The sequence below is a fragment of the Hydra vulgaris genome, chromosome 12, assembly GCF_038396675.1.
Source record: "Hydra vulgaris chromosome 12, alternate assembly HydraT2T_AEP".
NCBI classification, from domain to species: Eukaryota; Metazoa; Cnidaria; class Hydrozoa; order Anthoathecata; family Hydridae; genus Hydra; species Hydra vulgaris.
Genome location: NC_088931.1, coordinates 8,252,653 through 8,279,981, shown reverse-complemented (window position 1 = coordinate 8,279,981; position 27,329 = coordinate 8,252,653). Strand labels below are relative to the sequence as shown.

The 27,329-nt window shown below is 26.8% G+C and overlaps 1 protein-coding gene across 1 annotated transcript; it reads right to left on the bottom strand.

Moving 5' to 3' along the window:
* Positions 1-290: 290 nt before the first annotated feature.
* On the bottom strand, positions 291-4,046 carry LOC136089094 (uncharacterized). Its single transcript, XM_065814824.1, has 4 exons — positions 3,660-4,046; positions 3,178-3,231; positions 1,695-1,789; positions 291-1,335 (listed from the first exon to the last, which is right to left on the bottom strand). Exons 1-3 carry the CDS (start codon positions 3,985-3,987, stop codon positions 1,761-1,763), a joined length of 411 nt encoding a protein of 136 aa, XP_065670896.1. The 5' UTR covers positions 3,988-4,046; the 3' UTR covers positions 291-1,335; positions 1,695-1,760.
* Positions 4,047-27,329: the final 23,283 nt, after the last annotated feature.

Here is a 27,329-nt window from a genome sequence, read left to right as displayed (position 1 = left end):
CGGTGGGTATAATAAACTTCATATAATGAATCACCTTATCATACGTATTATATTTGATATTAAATGGGTTAAAAAAACACTAGTGTAGCAGTACTTAGCTAATTAAAATTTTACCTATAGTTGAAATAAGTTTGTTAGTCTAACTTATTTTTGAATCAACATTATTATTTTTTTAATAAATAATTTGCTCGACGATCTAAATGGACTGTTTAGGCAGATAGTTTTATATTCCGTACACTGCTTAGCGAACAGTATTCGAAAAAATTATGTAGTAGAAAAACAAAACAATGCAATGGTATTATAATATATTATATACTTCATATTATTCATTATTTTATGTCCAAAGATATTTCTCGGTGAGGCATTGTGTTCAGATTGAAGTCAAACGAGATGAAGTCATGAGATGGCAATTGAGTCAAATGTGCTAAAGCCTTCAAAGACTTTGGCACGTTTGACTCAATTGCCATTTTAGTTTTGTGACGCAGTAAGCCAAGCCTTCACATTCGACTTTGATGTACATTTCTCTTTACTGTTTCTGCAAACAAAATAATTTAGATTTGAATAACTCATAAAAGAAAGTAACTATAAAAAGTTTTAACAAAACTAATTATTACTATTTACTATTTACTAATTAAATTTTTGTTTTTGTTGTTATATTTACAGTTCATATGTATTTGTATTTATTGCCATTACAGCACTATTGCGGCCAGTAATCTCCAGTGTACAACCTCCTTAATCAAATTAGCATCCAACCTGTTCAAAACAATAATTTTAATATTTAAAGAAAAAAAATTTAAAAAGTTGAAATGGTTTCTAAAGTACTTAGTAGACAGAACACACAATAAATTTTATATATTTATAGTTTATTCCTTATTAGTGAAGATGAGGGATCCTGATATCTTTAAAACACAAGTAAGTTGAATGTTAGTAAGCATCTATTATATAATACATTTTATAATACAATATATTATATAATGATGCCTATTAACATTCAATTTACAAGGTTTTCGTCAAAATCTCTCAGCTTTAAATTAAACTCAAGCAAATAAAAGGAAATTCAAGCAACTAAGGAGCCTAACAGTTATTTACATTTTAGAATCGTATTTTGCAGCTTTTTGAATAAAAAAAGCGCTTTTAATACAGAAACAAAAATAATTCACATTTAAATTAAATTAAGCAGGGATGGAAAGACTTTGTGAAGCTTTGTGATTAGGAGAAGTTAATTTTTATGTACTTATACCAAATTCCAGGTAAAAAATGTACAATGTATGTTTTAAAATGTACATTGCAAAAAATCTATATTGCAGTCAGTAGATAAAGTAGGTGGTAACCATTCTAAAAGAAAAAAGCATTAGATTAGAATAAAATAATTATAAAATCATTTCAACAAAATGTAACTAAACAATAAAATAAATGTACCTTTATTATAAAAACTTATTTACATATTTATTAGCTTAATAAAATTTGCTATAATTTCATGTATACAAAGTTACTAAAAAAAATTTATATATTATCCAAAAGTATAGGGTGTGTACGTAACAAAAACATAATAGTAATTTCAAATTTTTTATTTCATTCTTCAACGTAAGCAGTAAAGTAACTTTAGCATTTTATATATTTGTAAATGAGTTCAAAATTAATTACTAAAGACATTTTTTTATCATAAAGATATTACCTCTTTATTTTTAGCATACCTGTTGGGTTTGTGAGTGTGTTTTTATTTTTAGTAATATTTAAATCAAATGAGTTTTCTGAAAACTTTAGTTTTTCTCTTGCTCTTTGGAAGTTACTAAAGTATACAATAAAATATCTTTTGAGTAATGATAACTATGCTTAAAAACAAATATTTTATAACTTGGGACATAGAAGTGGATAGCATGTTAAAATATTAAACTACCTGCTTTTCTTTAAGTCCAGCATTAAATTTTTCTATGCAGGATTAGGTCAAGCTTGATGGCTGACCAGTAGAACTATTTCATAGGAATCATTTCACTGATTGAATTACTATGCTGTTTTTTTGAAAATAAATATTTTTTATATGCTGTGTAAAAAAGATAAAAGATTTTTTTTTTAGTTTGATAACTTTTATGTCATTAATGTTACATTTATACATGTCACACTTATACATGTAAAAGCATTAATTAATTATTTGTTAAATGCTAACCAGTGCTAAACGATAACCTATTATAATTATTAAAATTGGTTAAATGGTAACCAGTGTTAAATGGTAACCTATTATAATTATGATTATGCTATATACATGCTTTATTACTACAGATATAACGAAATATTATTATTAATGCCATTTAAGCCATATATGATTTGATTATTAAATTAACTAAATGTCAATTATTTAACATTCAAATTTTTACATATTAACACATTGTTATACATATATAATAATATAGATTATTATACATATATATTACATATCATGGTATATGATAATATATTATATTATCATATACCATGATATATAATAATAATATATGTATAAAAATGATTACTGCAACAAGTTAATATTAGCAATAACTTATAATGCAAAAAAAAAAGAAGATAACTTTAAGTAAAGTTAAATTGTAAGACATCTACTGCTTTGTGTGCTTTGTATGCAACATAACTATGTTGAATTAATAATATTGCATATTTAACTGATACCACTTTTAATAAATTTTGCTAACTTTTTCACAAACTAATAAATCAAGTTAATTTTTTGAACAAGTGCATAACTCTTTATATTTTGTCAAATTAGTTTAATGGGATGGCCCAAATGGAACCCATATAAACATGTTTGCTGGGATATATATATATATATATATATATATATATATATATATATATATATATATATATATATATATATATATATATATATATATAGTGCTTGAAGTGGGAAGAAATAATTGTGAGTATGATTTCACAATAATTTTAAAATACTATCCCATCTAGTCATTGTTATATTAGAAAAAATATAAAAAATGTCAAAATGGTTTGTGTTTTCTAAAAAGGTAACGGAGTTTAAACCGCTTCATTTTGAGCACACTATATATATATATATATATATATATATATATATATATATATATATATATATATATATATATATATATATATATATATATATATATATATATGTATATATATATATATAATCTTCAATAAATATCAATAATTTACCTTTTTCTTTATCATTTGATTTGATTTTAGCAGCTCCACCATTATTCACATTATCTAAGTAAATGTATAGTTAATTATCAAAACTTGAAAAAATTCATTTGTTGGTTTTATAATAAAACTATTTATGAAGATAAACTAATGGCCTTAGTTAAACTTCATAAATAATTATATGACATTAAAAAAAAACATTCAATAATGGTAATAAAATTATAACATCAAGAATTGATTTATATTATATAATATAAATCAATTCTTGATATCATAATTTATATAGGTATACTATCTTTTAAAACTTAATTTTTAATTTCTAGGAAATTTTTTTTGAGTCTTTCTAGTGTTTGCTTTAGAAGTTTAAGGCCCAATTTATTCATTTACAAAACTGGTAAACTCACATTATGAGTACTCATAATGTGAGTTTACCCGTTTAGACACTACCAGACATTCATTGAGTACTAAACAATAAATACTCGAGTATAACTCACCTTTAGTACCAATGTAACATTTCTTTTCATGCATTTTAAAATTCGATTCTCTAATATATTTGTTGTGACATTTCGGACAAGTATATTTAGTTATTATTCGCTCTTCTATTTTTTTGAGCTTATTTGGTTCTTCTTCTGAAATCGATTTTTCTGTAGGTATTGCTGATGGTATGAGCTCTAATTCCAAATCATCTGAGAAGAAGTCGGCTAACTCGTCAAGGTCTAGTTCGATAAAATCTTCCACAACTATTTCAATTTCAGAATCAACATTTTCAAGCAAAAAAGAATAATCTTCTTGATTAATATTAAACTCATCTGACATATTCATTTTATGTTTAACTGTTCAAAAAATATATTTTACGCCATCTTAAGATAAGTTATTGGATAGTCGAGACCTACTTTTTTTGACGTCGAATCTAATAAAAATATTCCCACATTTTGCAATTCTCCCTATTGTTTTCCTATTGTTCTCCAAACAATCCGTAACACGCATATCTTTTTTTTTAAACAATGCGTTGAACGTCCATCTTATTTTACGTCCTTGGTCAGACGTTTTAAAGAATAAAAATCTTTCATCAAATGGTGTTAATTCGACTTCAAGTCCCCTTAGTACAAAAGCGGTTGGAAATGTAAAAAATACAAAAAATCAAATAAAAAAAGTAAGCAATGTCACTAAAATAATCAATCCTCGTAATAACCAAACAGATGAATATAAATGGCCAGTAGGAACGACGCTAATATGTGGAGACTCTATTTTGATGGGGATTAACGAAAAAAAATGCATAAGCTTGTAAATTTAAAAGTAAGAGTATTTAGTGGTGCTACCATTGAAGACATGCATTATAACCTAGTTCCACTTTTGAAAAAAAAACCTTCAAATATTATCCTGCATGTTGGAACAAATAATTGTACAAATAATTCGTCTGAATCTGCTTTGGCAAAATTAAAAGATCTTGTTTCCTTTATTTCAAAATCTAACCCTTCATGTTCAATAATTTAATCTACACCAATTCGTCGTTTCGATAATGCTAAAGCTCAATTAATGTCGCTACACTTAGCCGAAAAATTAAAACTAACTAAATTTAATATTATTGATAACTCTAGTTTGTCTAATGAACACCTTGGGCTACGTGGCCTTCACCTAAACACACGAGGATCAGGTAGACTTGCCATGAACTTTATTGCATATCTAAAGTCTATTTGATGTACATTCCCCTATAGATTCTTATCACCAATCTACCTTACCAAGTACTATTGAAGAAATTAGTCTAAATTCTGATTTGGATAATCTAAGGGCCAAATATCCCAAAAATATCAGTTTAGCATTTTAAAATATTAATTCAATTCGTAATAAACTTTCAGATATTATTAGCTATATAAATAAAACTGTTGATATACTTATATTAGATGAAACCAAGTTAGATGACTCCTTTCCAATTATTCAATTTTTATATCCAGGTTATAAAACTCCTTATCGGCTTGATATCTCTCAACATAGTGGAGGTCTTCTTGTATACATAAATTAAAATATCATTTCTAAATGATTAGCTAAAAAGGATTTCCCCAGAGACATTCAAACTATCACTTTTGAAATTAAATTAAGAATGCGGAAATGGCTCATAATAGCCACTTATAAACCCCCAAATCAGAACTGTGACTATTTCTTCAATCACCTTAAAGGAGTGCTTGACTTTTATTTGCAATCACATCTTAATTTTATTCTAATAGGAGACTTTAATATACAACCTTCAGAAAAAAAAAAGAAGGAATTCCTTCAACTTTATCAATGTATTAACTTAATTAAACAACCGACTTGTTTTAAATCGGTCAATAACCCTTCCTGTATAGACCTTATCCTTACTAACAGAAAGCTGAGCTTCCAACATTCAAATACCTTTGTACGGGTGTGAGTGATCATCACTATTTAATATACACCATCCACTTTTTGTAAGTTACCACCTAAGTTACCACAGATCCACTTTTTGTAAGTTACCACCTAAAAAACTTATTTGTAGATCGTTCAAAAATTTCTCAAGTGAGATTTTTGCAAAAATACTCCGTTTCAACTTAAAATCTTGTTATGATATTAGTACTTTTAATGAGATATTCAGCAATTTGCCTAATACTCATGCCCCGCTTAAATCAAAAATCCTAAGAGATAACAATAAACCTTTTATAACTAAAGACTTACGAAAAGCAATTATGCTCCGCTCTTCATTATATAAAAAATTTTCAGTTGATAAATCAGATTTTTTAGCTCTAATGTACAAAAAACAAAGGAATTTGGTGGTTAAGCTTAACCGAAAAAATAAGAAGAAGTACTTTGAGCAAATCAATACTTTCGACTTTAAATACATCTCTCTGGAAGTTAAATAAGCCTTTCTTTTCGGACAAATCTACAAGTTCTAACGAGCGTATCACTTTGACTGAAAATGGCAACATTATCTCAAACAGTTCTTTGTTGACTAATATTTTTAATAAATATTTCATAAATGTTGCATTGCCATCAAGTATGGCCGACCATATTAAATAGTCTTTTTCTCCTTGCACTTCAGACCCAGTTGAGTCAGCTATAAAAAAGTATGTTGACCATCCTAGTATAAGAAACATTAAAAATAAATTCAAAATGAATGCACATAATTTCAAGTTTCATTGTATTACACCTGATGATATTACAAAAATTATAGGGTCTATGAATGAAAAAAAAAAAAAAACAAGTGGTGAAATACCAACTTTTATGTTAAAATCTTACTTAATATACTTTAGGGATAGTCTTACAGATTGTATCAATAATAGCATCTTAGATGGAACATTTCCGTCATTTCTAAAAATGGCGGATGTTTTACCGTGTCTTAATAAAAATGACCCAACAGATAAGGCTAACGATCGCCCTATAAGTATCCTACCCGCTCTCTCCAAAATTTTTGAAATGATCGTTTATGAACAGATTTTGTTATTTATGGAGCCAAAATTTGACAAACTTTTGTGTGGTTTTCGTAGAGGTTATAGTACTCAGCATACACTTATTTTTTTACTTAATAAGTGGCAAATGCATTAACAATGGAGGTATTGTTAGAACATTATTAATGGATCTATCTAAAGCGTATGATTTCATTCCGCATGACCTACTTATTGCTAAATTAGAGGCATATGGTTTCTCTAAAGAAAGTCTTAAATTTCTTATATCATATATTAGTGGTCGTAAACAAAGGGTAAGGATAGGACCTTCTGTTTCTAATTGGGTTGATATTTTGTCGAGAGTGCCTCAAGGTTCCATTCTTGGCCCCATCCTCTTTAATATCTTTATAAATGATATATTCTTCTTTATTAAAGATACTGAATTGTGCAACTTTGCAGTTAATAATACGCTGTATGCATGTGATTACAGCTTAGAAAAGGTTATTTTTCAATTGCAAAAAGAAGCAACTAATACCATTGCCTGGTTTAAGTTTAACTCGATGGTTGCCAACCCTGATAAATTCCAATTACTTTTAGTTGGTTTAAAAAACACAAAAAATCAATACCTAAAAATAGATAATATAAGTGTTTTTGCCTCTGATAGGGTGAAACTACTTGGTGTTACAATTGATAAGAATCTAAATTTTGGAGAACACATTAAATACTTATGCAGTAAAGCTAATCGTAAATGTTTTGCTCTTTCACGCATAAGAAGTTTTTTATCCCGTAATAAAGCTACATTGTTGTTTAACGCCTTCATAATGTCAAATTTTTCTTATTGTCCGCTAATATGGATGTTTTGTTCTAAATACTATGACAACCTTATAAATAAAATTCATAAAAAAGCTTTTTGTATTGTACATAAAAGGTTTGACTTATCTCTTGATGAATTGTTAAGTTTTGATAATTGTCCGAGGATCTACTTAAGAAGTTTGCGCTTTCTTATGATAGAAGTTTTTAAATCAGTTAATTGTCTAAATCCACAATTTATGAAGGATTTATCAATACAAAAAACCTTCCTTTTAAACTTCGTTGTAGCAAAAAAATGATTCTACCATCAAATGGCTCTAAATATAAGGATACATGTTGTACTATAATTAGAGCCATCTCGTTATGGAACATTCTAGATAACAAGACCATGTCCTCTAAAAGTTCTGAGGTGTTCAAAAAACATATTAAAAATTGGTATGAAAAAAATTGTTATTGTTAAATCTGTCGTTTTTAATTACTATTTTTATATATCCTGACATTATAATACAATATTTACTCATTTTTCTGTAATGAAACGGTTGTAATTTGAATTTGAATATTTTTAATGTTATTTTTAACGATTTTCAAGTGAGTGTGTATTGTCTATAATTGTTAAATGTGTTGATTTTAATTAGATTATTCTTGTTAAAACTATTGTAACCATCAACAAAAAATAAAGTTTTTAAATTAAATTAAATTAGCGTAGCACTGAGGATGTAGAAATAGTCTTCTTTCGAGGTGCTTTTTTTAGCGAATGTGCTACATTTATTAAAAATATAGTAACTTATTTAACAAAACATTTTTTAATAACAGCTGAGATTCAAGAATAATATTTTAATAGATTCGATACTCACAACTGCATGTTTTTGCAAAATTATTATTATTTTTTTTTTATTATCTAATTCACCTCCTCAAGGAGGCCACCACAGTCGAGGAGGCTACTTTAGTTGTAATTACAACCTTTTTTCAACTCTATAACTCAGAAACATGAAGCCCGGAGAAACAAGTTGAGCGCGGTTGTACCAGGGACGTGGTGGAGATCAAACTCCGAACTTCTCACTTATGAGATGAGCGCTCTACTTCTATACCACACTAACATAATAATAACTCAATAGGCACGGGACGTCCTTGTACGTCCATAGGACGTATCGTTTAGGTCCATTCCTCTAAGTTCAAATTTGTACGTCTTCGGACGTCCATTGGACGTCTGCATACAAAAGATTTTTACTTTCTTCTCCGTGTGCTACTTTAACGTATGCAAGAATGTAAAGTATTTTTAAATGGTTAAAAAGTTTAAATGTTGTCAATTTTAATGCTAAAAAACTTTAATATTTAGTTATAGTTATCGAATATTAACTTATAGTTAAACTATATAGCTATAAAATAATATCTTTTTATTTGGAATTGTAAATTTAATTAACAAATATACACTATAAACTGTAACCAAATAGGTAAAATTTCTTCAAAAAGTTTATTTTCTGAGCTCATGACCATGAGTCTTTATCTAACTTAAGATTGAAATCAATAAATTCGAACTTCCTCATACTAATAACAGAACTACATTTCTTTGTTTTTCAATATAAATTTTGTACGCAATATAAGTTTATTAGATATTTTATACACACACAGACACGCGCGCGCACGCACTCACTAATAAACTAATAAACAGCGGTGGCGCAAGGCAAATTGTGGACGTCGGGAAAATTGGCATTGCGAGGTCCCTTTATGTAAAAAAAAAAACTAATATAAAACAAACCTTGATTTATCCGAATCTCCAGGCTTGATTTTTTATTGAGCACTATATTTTATAGAAAGTTATAAACACAATTTAGAGCTGTTATTGTTAAATATTTAAAATATATTTATTTTACACTTAATTTTGATATAGACACTCACACTTATTTGTTCTTAATATTTAAATATTAGGTTTCATTATAAGTTTAAAATTTTAGATTGAAAAATTTAGGAGGAGCATAAGTATATGATATGTATCTATATGATATAAATTGATAACAATAATTACACGAACAAACATAAGTTAAAAAAGAAAAACTTTTTGGCTTTTAGGCTCACTGAATCTTTTTAAAATTGTGTCATAACTACCACCGTAGCTATTCAACTTCAATGGACAAAATGGATAAAGCAGATAGTCTTTCTTGGCTCATCGTGCTTCTTAAGTAGGTATTAGTCAGTTTTAACTTTGAGAAGCTTCTCTCAGCAAAAGCTGTACTTACTGGAATTGTAACCATGATTCTGATTGCCATGTAAAGATTTAGATATTATTCTTCAAAATTATTTTCTAAAATGTGCTGTATAAGCTGCTTTACATCATTTATGTTTTATGGTAAAGTGAATTTTAAAATTTGCAGTTCTTCATAAAGTTCGAAAGGATCTATGTCGCTGTTTTCATCTTCTTGAAGTATTATACCTAAAGTATTAAAAGCCGGAGCAGGTCCTCTCTTAGCAAAAAATTCAAATAATTAATATTGTAAATAAAATTTCGTTGAATCCACATTTAGTGCCGAAAATGACTGCGTTTATCATTGTGCTGAAAAAATTTTGTACAATGTTTCAGCAGACTGAATAGGTTCATTCATGTGTTCATAACCAATTATTCATAACATAAACATAAGCTTTTTTCGTGCTATTCTTTTATCTTTAAATTGTGACTCAATTTCGTAAACGCTTTTTCCATAAACAATCGAGCATTTGCAGCGCTTTTCTCAAATCCAGTATCACGGAACTCTTGAATCCTGGCACAAATTGCTCGTAAAGTATCAACAACGACTTTTAAGTGTACTGGAAGCGATTGCCATAGTTTAGCGTCAGATCATATTTGGATAACAACTTAAATTAGTCTATAAATTTACCACTGTTTCCGCTATTGTCCAGATTAAGTGATTCGCGATAACCTCTAAATGCCAGATTGTGTGAGGCTAAAAAGTTTATACTAACAGTTTTGAGATTTTCTAAATAATCCCTCATTTTCATCATCTATTATTTTTGCATTTTTGATTCTTTTATAAAACTCCATCCAATTTATCATGCACTCCATGTCTCCATGATTTTTTTCAATTCTATGCAATATCTGACTCAGATCTTTCCAGTCACAATATCCTTAGTTCACCATCTGAATCTGTGTTCGCGAAAAAAGTCTACAAGGAAAGCAATAAACTTTATCATTTGACAGGGAGTAAACTAACCATCTGTGGTGTTGAGTTTCGCTGTTATTCAGTTTTGCGTCTTTGGGCTAACTTTCATCAGATTGCTTTATGTTTTGATGGGGACTATTTTGAATTAAGTCATAAAGCTGAGAGTCAATTATGGAAAATGTCCATTTTCCCGCATCTAAGTTAATAAATGAATCGCTCAAATGGATTGCTTGCTCTTGATTTACTGATTATTTTACTCTGACGCTAGTTCTGTTTCAGAGAAACTTTGCCAAGAGATTCATCAGAGTACTCTGGAGCAGTAACAGTTAAAAGGGTTTTCTTAAGAAATTTTATCATAAAAGAACTCATAGCTTGATTTGATTTCTTTGTTTTAGACTTTCTTTTTCTTTTCGATGCACCAGATTCCCATGTTCTTCCTATATCTCTGTCTCTCATTGGTTTTCCAGACATGATTTTGGACTTATGCTTGGACTAATGAAAAAAATTATAGTTGGGTACTTGCATGAATTTTAAGTTTTGATTTTAATTACTTTTTTTGGTATTAACTTTAGGTCAAGATAGTCATAAAAGAAGCAGAACATTTTTAATTAACTTTTTAAATTTACTTGTAATTTATTAAATAAAGTGTTAAGTTTTATTTATAACAGTTTGTAATATAAATATATACTTACTAAGTTATTGTTTTTTTGAATGATTGTAGTTATACGCAATAGCTGTACTAAATGCTTAAATAATTAATATTTAATATTTAAACTATAACTTAATAAACTAATTTAGTTAGGCTGTAATAAAAAAACTTAAATTTGAATTCATATTCATTTCTTAGATTTTATTATTGCTTTACTAATAATAATAACAACATTCCTTGTTAATTATATAGTTAACGATACGTTACGCCTCGGAACAATAATAAACAATGTTCAAAAATGCTTTAATTTTATCAGAAACAGTTAGAATAAGATTGATACTTATAAAATGATATTTATTATTATGGAAGAAAATGTTGATCATGTTAAAGAAATATAATACCGATGATAAAACTGACAAATAAACATATTTTCGTGCAGCAAAGCAAAATAAGATATATAAAAATATCATCAATTATAATTAAGATACTAAGGGAGAGTGTGTATGAAAGAGCCAGTTTTAAAATGGCGTGAAAAAACTCAATTGTAATGACTTTTTTTTTTTTTTAATTCAATAATTACATTATTGGGTAATATTTTAAAACTATAATAAGACGGATAACAATGTTAATAATTTATCATACACCTGTTTTAAAAAAAGAAAGAACACAGCTCTTTCATAACATTGTGTCAATGAAAGAGCCACCTACGTGCCATGAATAAACCGTCACATTTTTCGAACGACTATCAGCCGTAACTTTTTTTGAACACTATTAAGTCTTTTAAAAATATTAAACTGTTAAATAGACTTCTGAAAATCAGATTGTACTTAAAGTTTTATAACTCTATGATAATCAATAATAAAACAAATGATAAAACAGCTTTAATAATAGTTTTACAAATTATTCAAAATCAAAAAATTAAATGAGAATGAGAATAATGAAATGACATAATAATAAAAATACATAATAATATAATAAATTTACTTATTTAATTTATATTTAGCTCATTTAAATGCTATTTAAAGTCACAATAAAAATCAAAATATAGAGAGTTCAGATTCCGCGAAACTACTATTTACAAACATCCCTTTTCTTTTATGCGTTTCACAACTAACTTCTTGAATGCTTTCTTGTCTAGCAACTTCGATTCATTCGGAAATTATTTTATAATTTTATACCGTTGCAAAGGATTGACTTTTGTCCATTTTTCTTGTTTTGAATTTTTAAGTGATACTTTGCTGCATTTCTTGTGCAATAATTATGCATTTCAGTGTTTATTTTACAAAATTCTTGCAAGGCATCCATTTTCTGTAATTGAATTGTATTGTGTATAAATGTCAATACTTTCACTTGAATATTTTCTTTTACAGATAGCCAGTCTAATCGAACCAACATGTCTTTACTATGTGTGAACTAGTCACATTTCAAGATCGTTCTCATAGCTTTGTTTTGTATATTCTGAAGTATTATTATATCATTTATACTTGCATCTAACAATAATGAAAATGAGGTGCAATAATTGTATTAAAAATTAACGTTTTTGTCCACCTAGTCAGATATTTAGCAACTCTGGTAAAATACCCAGTAATCTTAGCAATTTTATCTGCAATATATTTAATATGTTCAGAAAAATTCAACATATTGTCAATTTTAATACCCAGGTATTTGACTCATTCACTGAATTTAACTCTTTCATTTTCTAAAATGATATATATGTTAGGATATTTTACAGTGATACTCAAGTATTTTACTTTAGAGCTTGTAATCAACATACCCATCGACTTGCATTCAGTTTCAGTCCATTTCCACTAAACTAGGTAGCAACTACTTCCAAGTCTAAATTTAATTTCATCATAGATTCATCGTATTTATTACCTTCAATGCAAACTAAAGTGTCATCTGCAAAGAGGTTGATGTTTACATATCTGGTACAACTGTTAATATCATTCATGTATATTATGAATAACAGGGGTCCTTGCGCTGACCCCTGAGGCACACCAACGTCACAGAGTAGTTCTGATGATAACTGATCGCCAATTCTTACTCTTTGAGTTCTTCCTGTTAAGTAATTTTCAATCCATTGTATAACAAAGCCTCCCACTTTATAACACTTTAATTTTTCAAACAATACTTCCCTATTGATGGTTTTAAATGCCCTCTATAAGTCTAACATAACTGCGATGACGAACATGTCATCATGAATTGCTGCCCTCCATTTTGAAATGAGTAATTGAACTGCTCTTTCAGTGGAGTGATTTTTTCTAAATCCAAATTGATTTTCATTAAATAGCTTATTCTCTTCAAAATAAGTAGACAACTGTATATGTGCACATAGTTCAAGTATTTTTTATACACTGCTAACATATTTAGTGGTCTCATATCTTGTGGTAACATTGGGAATGTCACTTTGGGTATGGGCACTATAGTAAATCTTTTCCAAGTTTTAGGTACAAAACCTGTTCTTAAAGACAAATTAATTATTTTCAGCAAATTTAAACTAATGACTGGGTAGACTTTTTTAAAAATTGGTACATTCATATCTTCACACATACTTTTTTTGTCATTTAAATCAATTACTACTTTGTCTAGTTGGTTTTTACAAATTTCTCTGAATTCATTCATTCCCTTTACATGATAAGGTATTTTTATGTGATCAGCAGCCACATATTTATTCGACTTTGTTATTGATTTTTCAATATCGATAATACTCTGAATGAGAAATTCATTGTATTTATCAGCAATGGATTTAACACTTGAATCCTCAAACTTGACATCTTCCCAAATATCAAATTGGGCTTTATATTTAATTTCAGTTAAAATTTTTTAAAGTCTTCCACATTGCAATCACCTTTAAACATATCAATTTTAGTTTTATAGTAGTTGGCTTTCAATTTTCTCAATAGGTAGGTTTTGATATTTCTTAATTTTTTATAAATTTTTAATTGTTTGAAGCAACTTTTTTCACTTAAACCAAGTAATTTCATTGTTTTAAATTTACTCCATTCTATTTATTATGGAAATTTTTATTAATATTTGATGATAGATGTATATTGGAAAAGTGCGGCAAGAGACCTGCCCTCGCTAGGGGCGTATAAAAAAACTTAAGAGACCCGCCCTCGCTAAAAAGGGTTTTTAAAAAAAAGTTTAAGAGACCTCGGTGGTGTAAAAAAAAAGGTCAATGCACCTTGACGCCCTCAAGGGTAATAAAAAATAGGTATAGGTGTAAAAAAAATTTATTAATAAAAATAGTGTTACAAACAAGTTATAATATAGATTGTTTTTCTTTTCTAAAAATAGGGTAGTTCTTTATCACAAAATTTTCAAAAGTCATGTTTGGGTAAAATTGTTTTCCAATATCGATATAGTGATGATAAATGTCGAGTTCATCAATGAATGCTTTGTTAAATCGTTGTGCCATTTCCAAGACAAAAAGTGCTTCTTCCACGGTTAAAACGATTAACTTTTTAACTTGACAATGAGAATTTCCACACATTGTATTAGTTAGCTGAAAAAAAATATACAAAAGAATGAAAAAAAATATATATTATAATTTATTTACTGAAAATTTTAATTTTATAAACTCACTAATAGACATTTTGGGTAATTTTTTTATAGTGTTTATATTTTTGTTAATTTTTATTTTGTATTTTGTATTTTATTTGGTATTTAATGCAATTCTCAAAGTCCATTCCTTTGAGCGGTCGTTTTAATTTGCTGCTTGTTATTACAATTTCGAAAGGTTCTGCAGTGAGTTCGCTCTCCCAATCATCATCATTATTATTTAAATTATTCATTTTTTACCTAAAAAAAAAGATGAAAAAAAGTTAGCATAAAGTTATGTAAAAAAATGGAATAAAAGAGAAATAAAAAAAGGAATAAAAAAGACACAAAAATGTCATAAAAGAATATATATTCTGAATAAAAAAATTTATTTCTTGTGTACAAGCTTGACATTGGGCGCATTTTTTTTGACAAAAATAGCGTTGATTTATTAATCGTGAATGTTCGAGTGCTTGTTTATTTATTTAAAAAAAGTATGGGTACACTGCTGTAAAAAAAAGAAAATAGATTTAACAAAAGAAATTTTTATTTCAAACAAATAATAAAGGAAATGAATATAACTTTCATTTTGTTTCTAACTCTTTTGTTTATTTTTTGATTTTTTGTATAACCACTTTTATTCATTTTTATTAGTTTCTATCTATAAATATAAATTAATATCATTGAATAAATTTTTGTCTCGTAATAAAATAATATTGTTCTGTAGCCCATTCTGTATAATTTTTTAATAAAATATAAAATTGATCGTATTGAGTATCAGTTAAAAAATCGTGAAAATAATGAGAATAAAATATTTGATTGTCAGATATAAAAAATTAACTTGTGCGTAAAAAAAATCTAAATTATCACGAAATAAAAAACTAGGACCATATTCTGTTGAATAAAACGAACGAGTATACATAATATATTTTGTATCGTAGTATTGAAATGTTATAGCACTCGCAAGTTTTTTTTGAAATAATTTCATTTCTCGTCGCATTCTGCTAAATGCTATTTGTCTTTTACATAAATCTTTTAAGGTTGGGATTTTTTTCATGTTTCTATGATCATCTTGTATGAGGACAAAACCATACCAAATTTTCATATTGAAGATTGTATTCTTCAAAACATTTTCCTTTAAACTATCTTTTTTTCATCCATTATTTTTTTTTTAGTTGTCTGAAAAAATATTAAAAAAATTGTTTTACAATATTAATATGAATAAAACAGTGCTCTGTAATATAAAAATATTGTTTCTTTGCCCAGTTTATATATTCCATTATTAAATGACTTAGTTCTTTCATTAAATGAGTTTCTAATTGTTTATTTGGATCTGCCAAAGACGAAATTTCTGTAAAAAGTAAATGAAATAGTCTATGAAGATAACGTCTTAATAATAAATAATAAAAATAATAAATGTTTCTTTTGTTCTATATTGTATTCATAAAAAATGTGTTTTCGATAACCGTAAACTATTAATCTAATAAAACCTCCATTTTTCCATCTTGTGTGTGCTAGTTTGGTTCTATCGTGATTTGCTAACATGTTGTCATATACAAGATTTTTTAATTCTACCATTTCTTTGGTCATTGTTTGGAGGGTTTGAAGTAGTTTAGTATTCTCTTCTTTCAGTTTTTTCATTTCTTGCTCTTCTTTTTTTGTTTGTTCAAAATTTCTTTACTGTTGGCAATTTGTTTAGTTAGAAATTCTTGATGATTTTTCATTCCACCCATGATATGGTTAATAGAAAGATTAAAATAATTTAAATTTTTCTTTTTGTCTTGTATAATTTGTTCAAAATATTTGTTTTGTTGTTCTTTATAACATTGAAAACAGATTACAGAGTGTTCATAGTAGTTTCGATTATCTACTGCGGTATTACAAAAAAAGCATATTTTTTGTATGTCTAGAAATTCATAATCACATTCGTGGTTTAATAAATCTTGAACTTTTTATTGCATGTAAAACATTCGTGAGAGAATTGGTTTGTAGAACATTCTATTTGGTGTTCCATGAGTTGTTCTTTAGTAAATTCTTCATCGCAAAAACAGCATGGATATATGTTGACAGACATTTTTATTAGTTGCTAAAAAAAGATTTATTTATATAAAAAGTCATAATAAAAATATACTCATTCTTTTTTAACAAAAATGATTTAATAAATATAAATAATTAATAATCATACCAAGTAGATTCAGTAAAAGAAAAAAATCGTCCATTTCAATGTCCAATAACACGTGTTCGTTTAAATTATCGTGGAATAATTCGTTAAATGTTACATTTTCAACTTCTTCTAGTACATCGCCAAAACCAGGAGACATATCATCAAAATGATCATCATTATTTGTCATTATTTTTTAGTTTTGCTAAGAAAAATTTATATTTATTTAAAAAATTAATAAAAATTATAAATACAGTTCAGGTAGATTGTTCATTTTATTAATGACTTCCATTATATCTTGTTCTAAATCTATTTCATCTATAATTTCGTGTATTTCTCTTTGCACTTGTTTTATTTCTTTTTCCATTTCTTCTTCTAGCATTTGTTTTTTTAATTCAACAATGTATTTATTTTCATCTATTTTTTCCATTTCTTCTACATCTTTTTCACAATCTTCTTGGAGCCTTTCTTCTAAATATTTTTCATAATCTTCTTCGGTCATTTCTTCATTATCCATGATTTCTTCAATATTCTTTTCTTCTTCCTCAGTTGTAAACAAATTGCGATAACAAATGGTTTTATAAATTCTCCATAACTAAAAAAAAATAAAAAATATATAAAAGAAATATAAAAAAAATATAAAAAAATACAAGTAAATATTCTTACCATCCACACTTTTTGATATATTGAATCATTTTTTTAATAAATTAGTTAGCTAAAATAAAAAAAGATTATTTTACAAAAAAAAGATTATTGTAATATAAAGTTTGTTAACATTTCCATAGTTTCTTTTAAATTGTTTATAAGTTCAAGATTAATTTCTTTTGTTGAAATGTCTAACGACCAATACCATAATGCATCATATAAAACGTGATTGAAAACGTCCTCCTGTTTTGAGTTTAATTTGTGAAAAATTCATTTTTTAATTTTTTTGCTAAAAAAATATAACATTTATTATAAAAAAAATGTTTTTATCGTAAATAATTTATTATAAATAATTTACAAACATATAATTTCAATAAAAGTTCATTATTAACATCTTCTTTTTGCCATTTCGATAAAACAAAGTATAATTGACTTATCGCTCTTTTTTTGTTTGTGTTGTAAAATGTAAAGAGTTAAATTTTTTTTTACTTTATAAAAGTTTTTTGGATAACTAACATCAATTTTTTTAATTTCGTTTCTTCTAAACTTGAGATTAATAGCTAATTCTTTTCTCAAAAAACAAATATACGTAATTTAAGAATCATCTTCTTGAGATTCAGGGTCTGGACTCTCTAAAAAGCGATAGGGAATATTAAAAAAAAATTTTATATTATTTTATTAACAAAAGTAGTAAAGTTAAACTTACGTGGGAAGTAATCCCAGTGGGAAGGTCCCACTTCTCTGTTGGCTGTAATTTCATGTCTTTCAACAACCCTTTGTAAAAAGCGTTCCATTTTTCCATGTTTTTATCTATAAGAAAAAAATAATTTTTATAAAAAAATAGTTTATTATTTTTTTATATAAAATAAAATAAAAAAATTACCTAATATGCTTGAATAAGGTCGCACATGTTGAAATGGGATTTTTTTCCCATTTTGGATAATATAGTGGTTTTTGAAAAAACCATTGTGAAATACTTCATATTGCGTTTTGTTAATTGAAATGTATTTCATTTTTTTCTACTAAAAAAATTATCAGTTGTTTTATATAAAAAATAACATGTTGTTTTTTGTAATAAGCAAAAAAATATATATAAATAAAAAAATATCATTTTTTATAAAATGCCTAAAATAAGGTAAACTCCTAGATCCTTAAACACTGTAAATATGGCACGTACAAAAACAACAGTTCCTAGAACAAAAAAACAGTTCAAACACAAACTGGTACAAAACAGAGTTCAACATCGACACAGACTGAAAGTCATTATTTACAGAGCAATTGTAAAAGAATATTATCTTGTTTACGAAGAACTAATAACAGATATAAAACAAACCGTAAACTTGGAAGAGTTGGTAAAAGAATTAAACGCTGGATTCATACTGCTGAATCGTATGTCGATATTAAACATCAATCAAAAGAAGCAAATATAAGACGAAAAAATAGAAACAAATAATGTATTTTGTGTATAAAAAATTTATAAATTTAAATAAAAAAGTCGTTTTATATCATATTTTAATTTGCGAAAGTGTTTTTTCCTTTTTTTTTTGTTTTTTTTTCTTTAAAAAAAAAGTTTTTTTAAAAAAATACATCATTTTTTTTATAAAAAAATATTTGTAAAAAAAATAACTTTTTTCTTAAATTCTTCCTCGTTTTCTTTAGCGATATAAAAATCTATTTCGCTGTTTATTTCTTGTTGTGTTGTTGTTGGGTGATGTTCGTTTGTGTGTTGTTGTGTGTTGGTTGTTTTAAATAATCTTTGAAGCATTTCTTCATCATCTTCGATTAATATAATTTCTTTTTCAGGAGTTTTATTATCGATAGATAATTCTTCTCTAGTGATATCGAGAGCACTAAATTCTAACTCTTGAGGAATAAAGTCTGCCATAATAGTAGTAGATTGTAATTTATTATAACGTTTTACTAAACGCATTCTCGCCTTTTGATTTTGTTAACTTAAAACACGCTTTTTATGTATAAAATTTATTTTCTACAGATTAATTTGAAATAAAAGACAAAGCGATGTAACTTTATGCAATGAAAAGAAAATGCTGAGTCATGTTAGTTAAATTTAGAAAGACTTAATAACACTTTTATGAATAAGATTAAAGAGATTAAAAAAACGTAGTAAACAAATTTTTAAAAACACTGCGAAGAAAAAAAATCTGCGAAAAGCTCAAAAATAATAATTTAAATGAATTCAAAACTTCATGTACCATCACGTCGACGTAGCATAGTGCATTCGCATTCTGCACTATATTTCAAACGCCATGACATTTACCCGTCGAGGGTTCAAATCTCGCATAAGGCATAACATTTCATGTCTAGGAAGTTATATGTTAAAACGTTGGGTAGAAATACTCGGCGAGTGATGTCTAGAAAGTTATATATAAGGACTAAGTAAGTTAAGTAAGGCTAAGTAAGTAAGTAAGATAAAAATACGGCCGTATAAATAAACACTATAAGAAAAACATAAGTAAGTAGGCCTACTAAGACAAAGTAAAGATAGAATAAGGTTGTGTCAGGGTGACACCATGTTTTTTGTCTTGTAAAAAAAAGATTTAAAAAAAAAGTTAAGTCAAAAAAAAGGTAAAGTCAAAAAAAAAAAGTTAAAGTCGAAATGTCTGCAGATGATATTGATTTTTCGCGTGCGATTGTAAGACGAAATTTATTTTCAAAACCTACATATAAAGTAACTTAAGACCCAAATATACATCTAAATTACCCAAATATACGGTAGATGGAAAATGGCCTTTTCACCCTAGACCTCATCATCCTTAAATTGGTAGAGGGCGAAAACGTATACTTAGAAAGCGTGGTAAAGGTATCCTTGGTAACTTATTAGGAGGTATTCCCTTAGTTGGTGGTTTATTTAAAACAATATTTTAATCGGATTAAAAAACAAATATAAAAAAAGTTAAACTCTGCAAACGATGTAACTGTACTGTAAGAGATGTTTTATCAAAACGTTTCATAAACACGTAAAAGAAAATATGAAGGATTATCTTCTATTGCTATCAGAAGTAAAAAAGACGAAAAGAAACGCTGTTAAAAATTTAAGAACAGTTACAAGTGATTATGGAGATTATATTTTAACTTTACAATATAAAGATGGAACGGCTGAAGTTATCAGTGGTGATAAAAAAAAAAAACGACATACAAAAATATCTACTTTTTTAGGTGATGTAGTTTAAGATTATGATGTTGTAAATAAATTATATTCTATTTCACATGTAAAAGACGGTGTATTTTATGTCGGTAAAGAAATACCGAAAATAAATTGTTAAAAAAAAAATATTTAATAGTGTTTTTTCTGGGTTTTTTTTTTTTTAAAACTATAAATTCAGTTTTTTTTTATATTAAAAAAATTCATTTCAAAAAAAAAAGGATTTTAAATCTTGTTTAAACGGTTCACTCATTAATAGAAGTTTCTAAATTCAATGCTAATGATGGTTTAAAGAAATCCAGGGAAATTTCAAATTACTATTTCGTTTGGATGGTGTGACAGAACTTAAAGTAACTCGTTCAAATTAAAACGCCAGTACTGATTTTATTTTTCATGAAAAGAAACACGAATTTGAAATGTCATATGAAGATTTTGTAAACGAACTGAAAGAAACATTTAACCTTTGGTTGCTAAAAGGAGAAGATATTGTTTAGCATAGTCATCTTATGAAATGAACTAGTTTAAAATAAAGACTTGTTTTTTATATATGGAGAATAAAAAAAAATATTCAGATTTTTCACTAATAAAAAAAACATGATTTATCGTCGTAAAAGACGTTATAAACGAGAGACTCGAAAAACTCGACGTACCAAAAACCGTCGCGGAAGAGGATTAGCTGATTTTATTACCCTTAAAAATGTAACCAACGCTTTGCAAGTGGTTTCGCTGTTATACGGTATAAAAAAAGCGTGAAAAAGCAAAAAAACAAAAACTGTCACTCCTTTTATTCCTGTTGTTACAAAATCTGCAAGCCCTTATACGGCTCCTGATAAAGTGTTTGAAGTATATTAAAAAAAGACAGTTGTAAAAGAAATGTTATATAAAATCTTCTAAACAATAAAAATATACAATATAATGATAATTTTGTTTTTCTTCCATTTTTTTCTTTTTATAACGTTTTATAAGTATAGTCTTTTTACCATCACAAGTTAGTTAAGGCGAATGATGAAAATGTATTTTTGCTCTTCTTTTAGTGTTGATGTTGAAAATCCATGGTTTTTTGTTTATAATATATACAGTACAGTTTTTTAACAACTCTTTCTTTTTTTTTTTCGAAGAATGATAAAGAACAGTTCCCATAACCGTTGCATGTTGCGCATTTTTCTTCTACAATTTCATGCAAAAGCGTGTGTGTTGATGGCTTCACGATTTTGATTATAATAAATTCAGAGCAATCTATCTTTTTATTTCTTTTTTAGTCATGACTTCATCAATAGGATTATCTAAAAATTGATTGATTGTCTTTAAGTGAGTGTATTTGTTTGCGTACATGTTATCCATTTCTTTTTGCATCATGTACTAAATATTTTCCTCGTTCATCACAGAAGGAATAGCCTTAATACCCAATATGGATAATTTATCCCATGTAGCTTCATAATTTGTTCTTAAGAATCCGGCGTCTTTTAAAAATCTTTTTATTGCATTTTGAGCTAATATTTGTTTTTCATAAAAATCATAATTCAAAGGAGTTTCTTTTATTTTCATAGACAATAGATCTCGTTCCAGTTTCTCCTGTTTTCTCATATATAAATGCAATTGCATGTCTTTTTCAAACAGTTGTTTAGTAGTTTCATCGAGATAGTGAAATAGTTCTTTTTTTACAAATTGAAAAAACGAATACAAATTTACTTGAATTAGTTGCGAGGCATGAAGACTTGTTACTTCATAAAATTAACAATTTATCAATCTGCACAATAAATTTGATCGCTATATAAAACATTTTCACTGCGAAATACTAGAGCAACAAAATAAGCTGCAAACGCTCCGCACAAACTACTATCATTCCATTGAAAAGGAAATTTGTTGTATGAAAAAAATACCTTTTGATTATTAGTCATTTCACTATATTTTAAAATAAATTTTGTAAACCAATAAAACTCATGATTATCTGCTGTCCATTCTCTAGGAAAATGATTTGTTTGTCTTATATAAGAATTAGTTTCAATTTCATTGTAGTTAATATTAATAGTGTTGATTTGTATATTACTTTTTACTTCTTCTATTGGTTCAAATAATTGTCTGTTATATCTTAAATGTTTTGGAGTTTGTTGTAATACACTTTCTTATCCTAAACTATCAAAACAAAAAAAATGAGCTTTATCTATTTTCATCAACACTCTCCAATGTTGACCTGCTTCTTTTGTGGTTTCATTGTTATAAATGATAAAAGCACCATTTTTTTCATATTGGTAATAATATGAATATGAGTTTGCGTTTGACTCAGCTCGTCAAAAGCATAAACTCCTATAAAATAGTTTTTAAATTCAGAATTTTTAAAAAACGAGACAAAGATTCATCTGTAGCCATTTTTTTTATTCTTCTTCTTCTAAACTAAAAAAACTCGTAATAAATATAGTTACAATAGCGTGTAATATATTAACAAATAAAGTTTTTTTTATCGCTGGCTCCTTCCTTTATAATTCCTTCAATGTTTCTTTTAATAGATTTCTTTTTTAAAGCTCCATCTAGTTTTTCTATCAAAGAAGAGACGGTAGGTATTATTTTTGTAGTAAAGGTATCTACGAATCCGTCTGTTTGATTTTAATCTGTTTGAACAAAAGTAGATTTGATATCTCTGTCTAGTATCAAAACAGTGAGCTTGGCTTTATAGAGTTCGGCTATATAGTTATTGCCGAGATGATCTTTCAAACCAGCAAAGTGTTCGAGATGAATAGGGCAAAGTTGAGGATTTTCAAGTAAATTTTTAAATTGACTGTTTTTAAAACAATACTGTTTTCAATACTGTAAGAATATAATGTTATTCTTTTAGAATCGAGTACATTTTGTAAAAAATCAAATGATTTTTTATCCGTATAATGTTCTTTTTCTACATGAACAGATGAGGGTGAAGAATTTCCAGACTTTTTTTCGCAATGTTTATATATATATTTTTTTAATAATGTTATCAACGCGATTCATTTAGAAAAAAAATTAATGAAAAATTTTTTATGATGATTTTTATACTTTTTTATTCATTTTTTTAAAAGAATACGCTTCTTTTTTAATAAAAAATTTACTTTTTTTAGTTGTGGATGTTAGATATTGAGTACATTAGCAACAATAATAATCATCCTTGGAGAAGACATTGTATTCTAGAATTATGTTTAAGATCACTTAACGATAAAAAATATTTTCACGTTCAAGTCATACCGTGTATAAAATTAGAAGAATTACCTGCAAAATACAAAAAAATTTATTATTATTGTCTAAATAATATTCATGGATTATCATATTATCCTACTTTTAAATATACTGGAGAGATTATATTTTGCAGTACAGTAATTCAATATTTGAAGGAACAATTCGATAAATATGAATTTAACTCATAAAGGTGGTTTTTTATAAAGGTGGACATATTGAGAGAGATGCTTTGGAGGCTATAAAAGATAATAACATTTTCAGTTTTGATTTATCATGTTTTTCGTTTCCTAAAATCGCTAAACTACATGTTTACGCAAACAACGAAGATTTGTGTTTGGAACATTTTCAGCACAGTATTTATAAAGATCATTCTTAGGAACATTGCGCCAAATACGAAACGCTTATGTTTTCGCTGTATTTAGAAAATTTTGTGAATGGTTTCATAAATAACGGATGTGTTGATCAATATACTGAGTTATGCGTAAAAAAGTATGCAAACTTAATTTCGCTTATAAAAGAAAACATGCAATGTATGAAAGTTTTAAAAAAAGACACTTGTGAATGTTTTAACAATATATTTCATAATAATAATCTTGTGTATCAACTTTTTAATATGAAAAAAAATAAATAAAAAATAAAAAATATGTCTTCTTTATAATCTTTCATTGCGGTGACATAATATTTGGTATAATTAGTGTTTCTGTGTATAGGTTGTTTCGATACTATTTCGTTAGTGTTATAATTATATACTTCGTCTTCTTTTCTGTATAAAACGATTGAAACGTTAAAGTTTCTTTTAAAGAAAAAAAACCATTGAGCTGTAAGAAACATTTCTATTAAACTTTTTTCGTGGAAATTACAGCGATCAAAAGCTTTATAAATGTAAACTTTATCTCCTTCTTCGCAAACTTTTTTTTTATAAAACATTCGTAAATAGGAACAGGTGTATAAATGCTATAATAGCCATTATGGAAAACTTTATCGTTGAATGAAAAGCAAGGCGGTTGCTCTATACAAGCAGGATAAACGTTTTTTAATATTTTACAATTTTTCTTCAAGCTATCATATTCCCATTTGTTAGATATATAAGGAAACAAAAAATAATACTTCAAAGTCTGTTTAAGTTTGCTTTTCCATGAAGTAGAATTCTTTTCAGGATATTTTAATTTGAAATAAAGTTTATACACTTTAATAAACTCTTCTAGTTTTTTTCTTAATTCTTTGTGTTGTTTTTCCACTGTTGTTTTTGTTATATTTTAAAAACCATCGTTAATCATGCAACATACTTCAAACATGTTAGTCCTCCATGAGGCTGATTGTTCTGCAAAATTCAAATAACGACGAGAAGCTTTTTCAAACAAATAAAGACAGCTTTTATAGTCTTTAGCTATAAATATATAATACAAATCAATCCATTTTTCTTTTTTTCCAAGTTTAACTCCAAGTTAAAACTTTTTAAATAAGAAAATATAATATCTTGCCATTCTTCATACGTATTATTTAAATGGTGAAATTCAAACAACATAGGATGCAATTCATTATCATTTTTTTTTACTCTTTATATAGGAAAATAGATAAGAAAAAACAACTTTTTTTATCAATAAAACAGGTTTTTAATTCAATTAAAAAAATTACAAAAAAAAACTTATTCTTCTTCTTCTGATGCTTCTGGTGCTTCAAGTTTTGCTTTTTTCGCCTCACTCAATACTTTTTTAACTAGTTCCGAGCCAGCTTTCTTCATATTGATATTGTAACTTCTATTTACACCATTTTTATTGATATGGTTATGGAAAGAAGGTTCTACAGCTAATAATCTTTCATACTCTGTATTATGAATCTCGTCGTCTTCATTTGCTAAACGTATCGTGTATCCGTTTAAACTCCACAGTTTTTAATATACCCGATTTAGGATAAATTACAGTGAGATAAGCTTTGTTCTGATCAACTTGCATGCTGTCCATTAAAGCCTCCAACACTTTTTTTGTCATTTTTTTGTGATTAAATTTAAAGACCACATTATTAATAATTTAACCTTTGGTGGCGATTTTAATTTTGTTGTCATCTTTTGTTAATTTCAATTCAGATCTGAATAAATAATTTGTTTTGTTGAAATCGCACACATCTTTGTATTTCCATGGTAATAATATTTCACAACCATGGTTTTTTGGTTTATAGATCAACTCTTTTTTAACATAGTTGAATTGTGCAAGAGGTTTAAGAGGAACAGTTGAATATTGTCTATCTTTTATATTTTTTTCTTCTTTAAAATCAAGATACCATAAAGTGACAGCTGCTAAATCTGCAAATTTAACATAGCTGTTTTTGTTGCAATAAGCAGTTTCAAATTCGTTTTCCATCTTTTTTAGTTGTGGTTTGAATAAATTTTAAATTAAAATCAGCTCCTTTTATACTGTTTTCAGTTGAAAAGAGAGATAAAAAAACGAGTACTAAACAAGTTTGTTTAAGAACATCATTCCTTACATAAAGTTCAAAGTGTGGTATGATGAACTTTAAACTTTGTACTTTGTTACTTTAATTCAATTTTAATGAAATAGTTTATGTTGTTATGACTACCATTTTATATAAAAGGGAAAAAAAATTTTAATCTTCAATTGAAGTTTGCGCAAAAAAAAAAGTGTTTAGATTGCAAAAAAATGGAAAATGTTGAGATTCATTATATGAAAAAACAAGATTAGAAATTGTAAAATTGAAATAAAAACATTTTGATGGAAGTGTTAAATTAGAAAAATCTTTACTTGTAGAAGATTATGATAAAAAATTAGTAAAAAAAGTAGACAACCTATTTTATAACATGTGGATAGATACCGAGTTTCATACAAATATACCTTTATTACCTTATGTAAATGAAATTTTTAATAGAGAATTAAATGAAAGTGATTTAAAACAATTTGACTTTTATTATCATTGGTTTGGTCATTGCGAACTTTGTGAAAAAATATTTTTGTTTTGTTTTATTAGTTTTTTTTGTAAATCAAGTTTTTGTAAAGATTGCATTGTTTCTCATAGAAAAAAAAGAGAACATGTAGTATATTCTTTCGAATTTAAAATTAATGTTTGAATTTTAAAAAAACTTTTTTAGATGATTTAAATAAGAGATGCTCAAAAATGGTCTTTTTATGAAACAATAGAAAGCGCTTGTTTTGATTTGAGAAGCACAAAGTCTTACATACGTCGACCTGATGAACGTATTTTAGTAAGCACTGGAGTCTATATCGATTTAATAGATCCAGATTTAGTAGGTCATATATATTCAAAATCAGGTATAGCTCTTAAATATGGTGTTGTTGTGTTGAATTCTCCAGGAATAATAGACCCTGATCATAAAGATGAAATTAAAGTTATATTGATGAATCATTCGAAAGAAGATTATATTATTAATCGTGGAGATGCTGTTGCTCAAATGGGATTTGTGAAAATATTTAAAGCTATA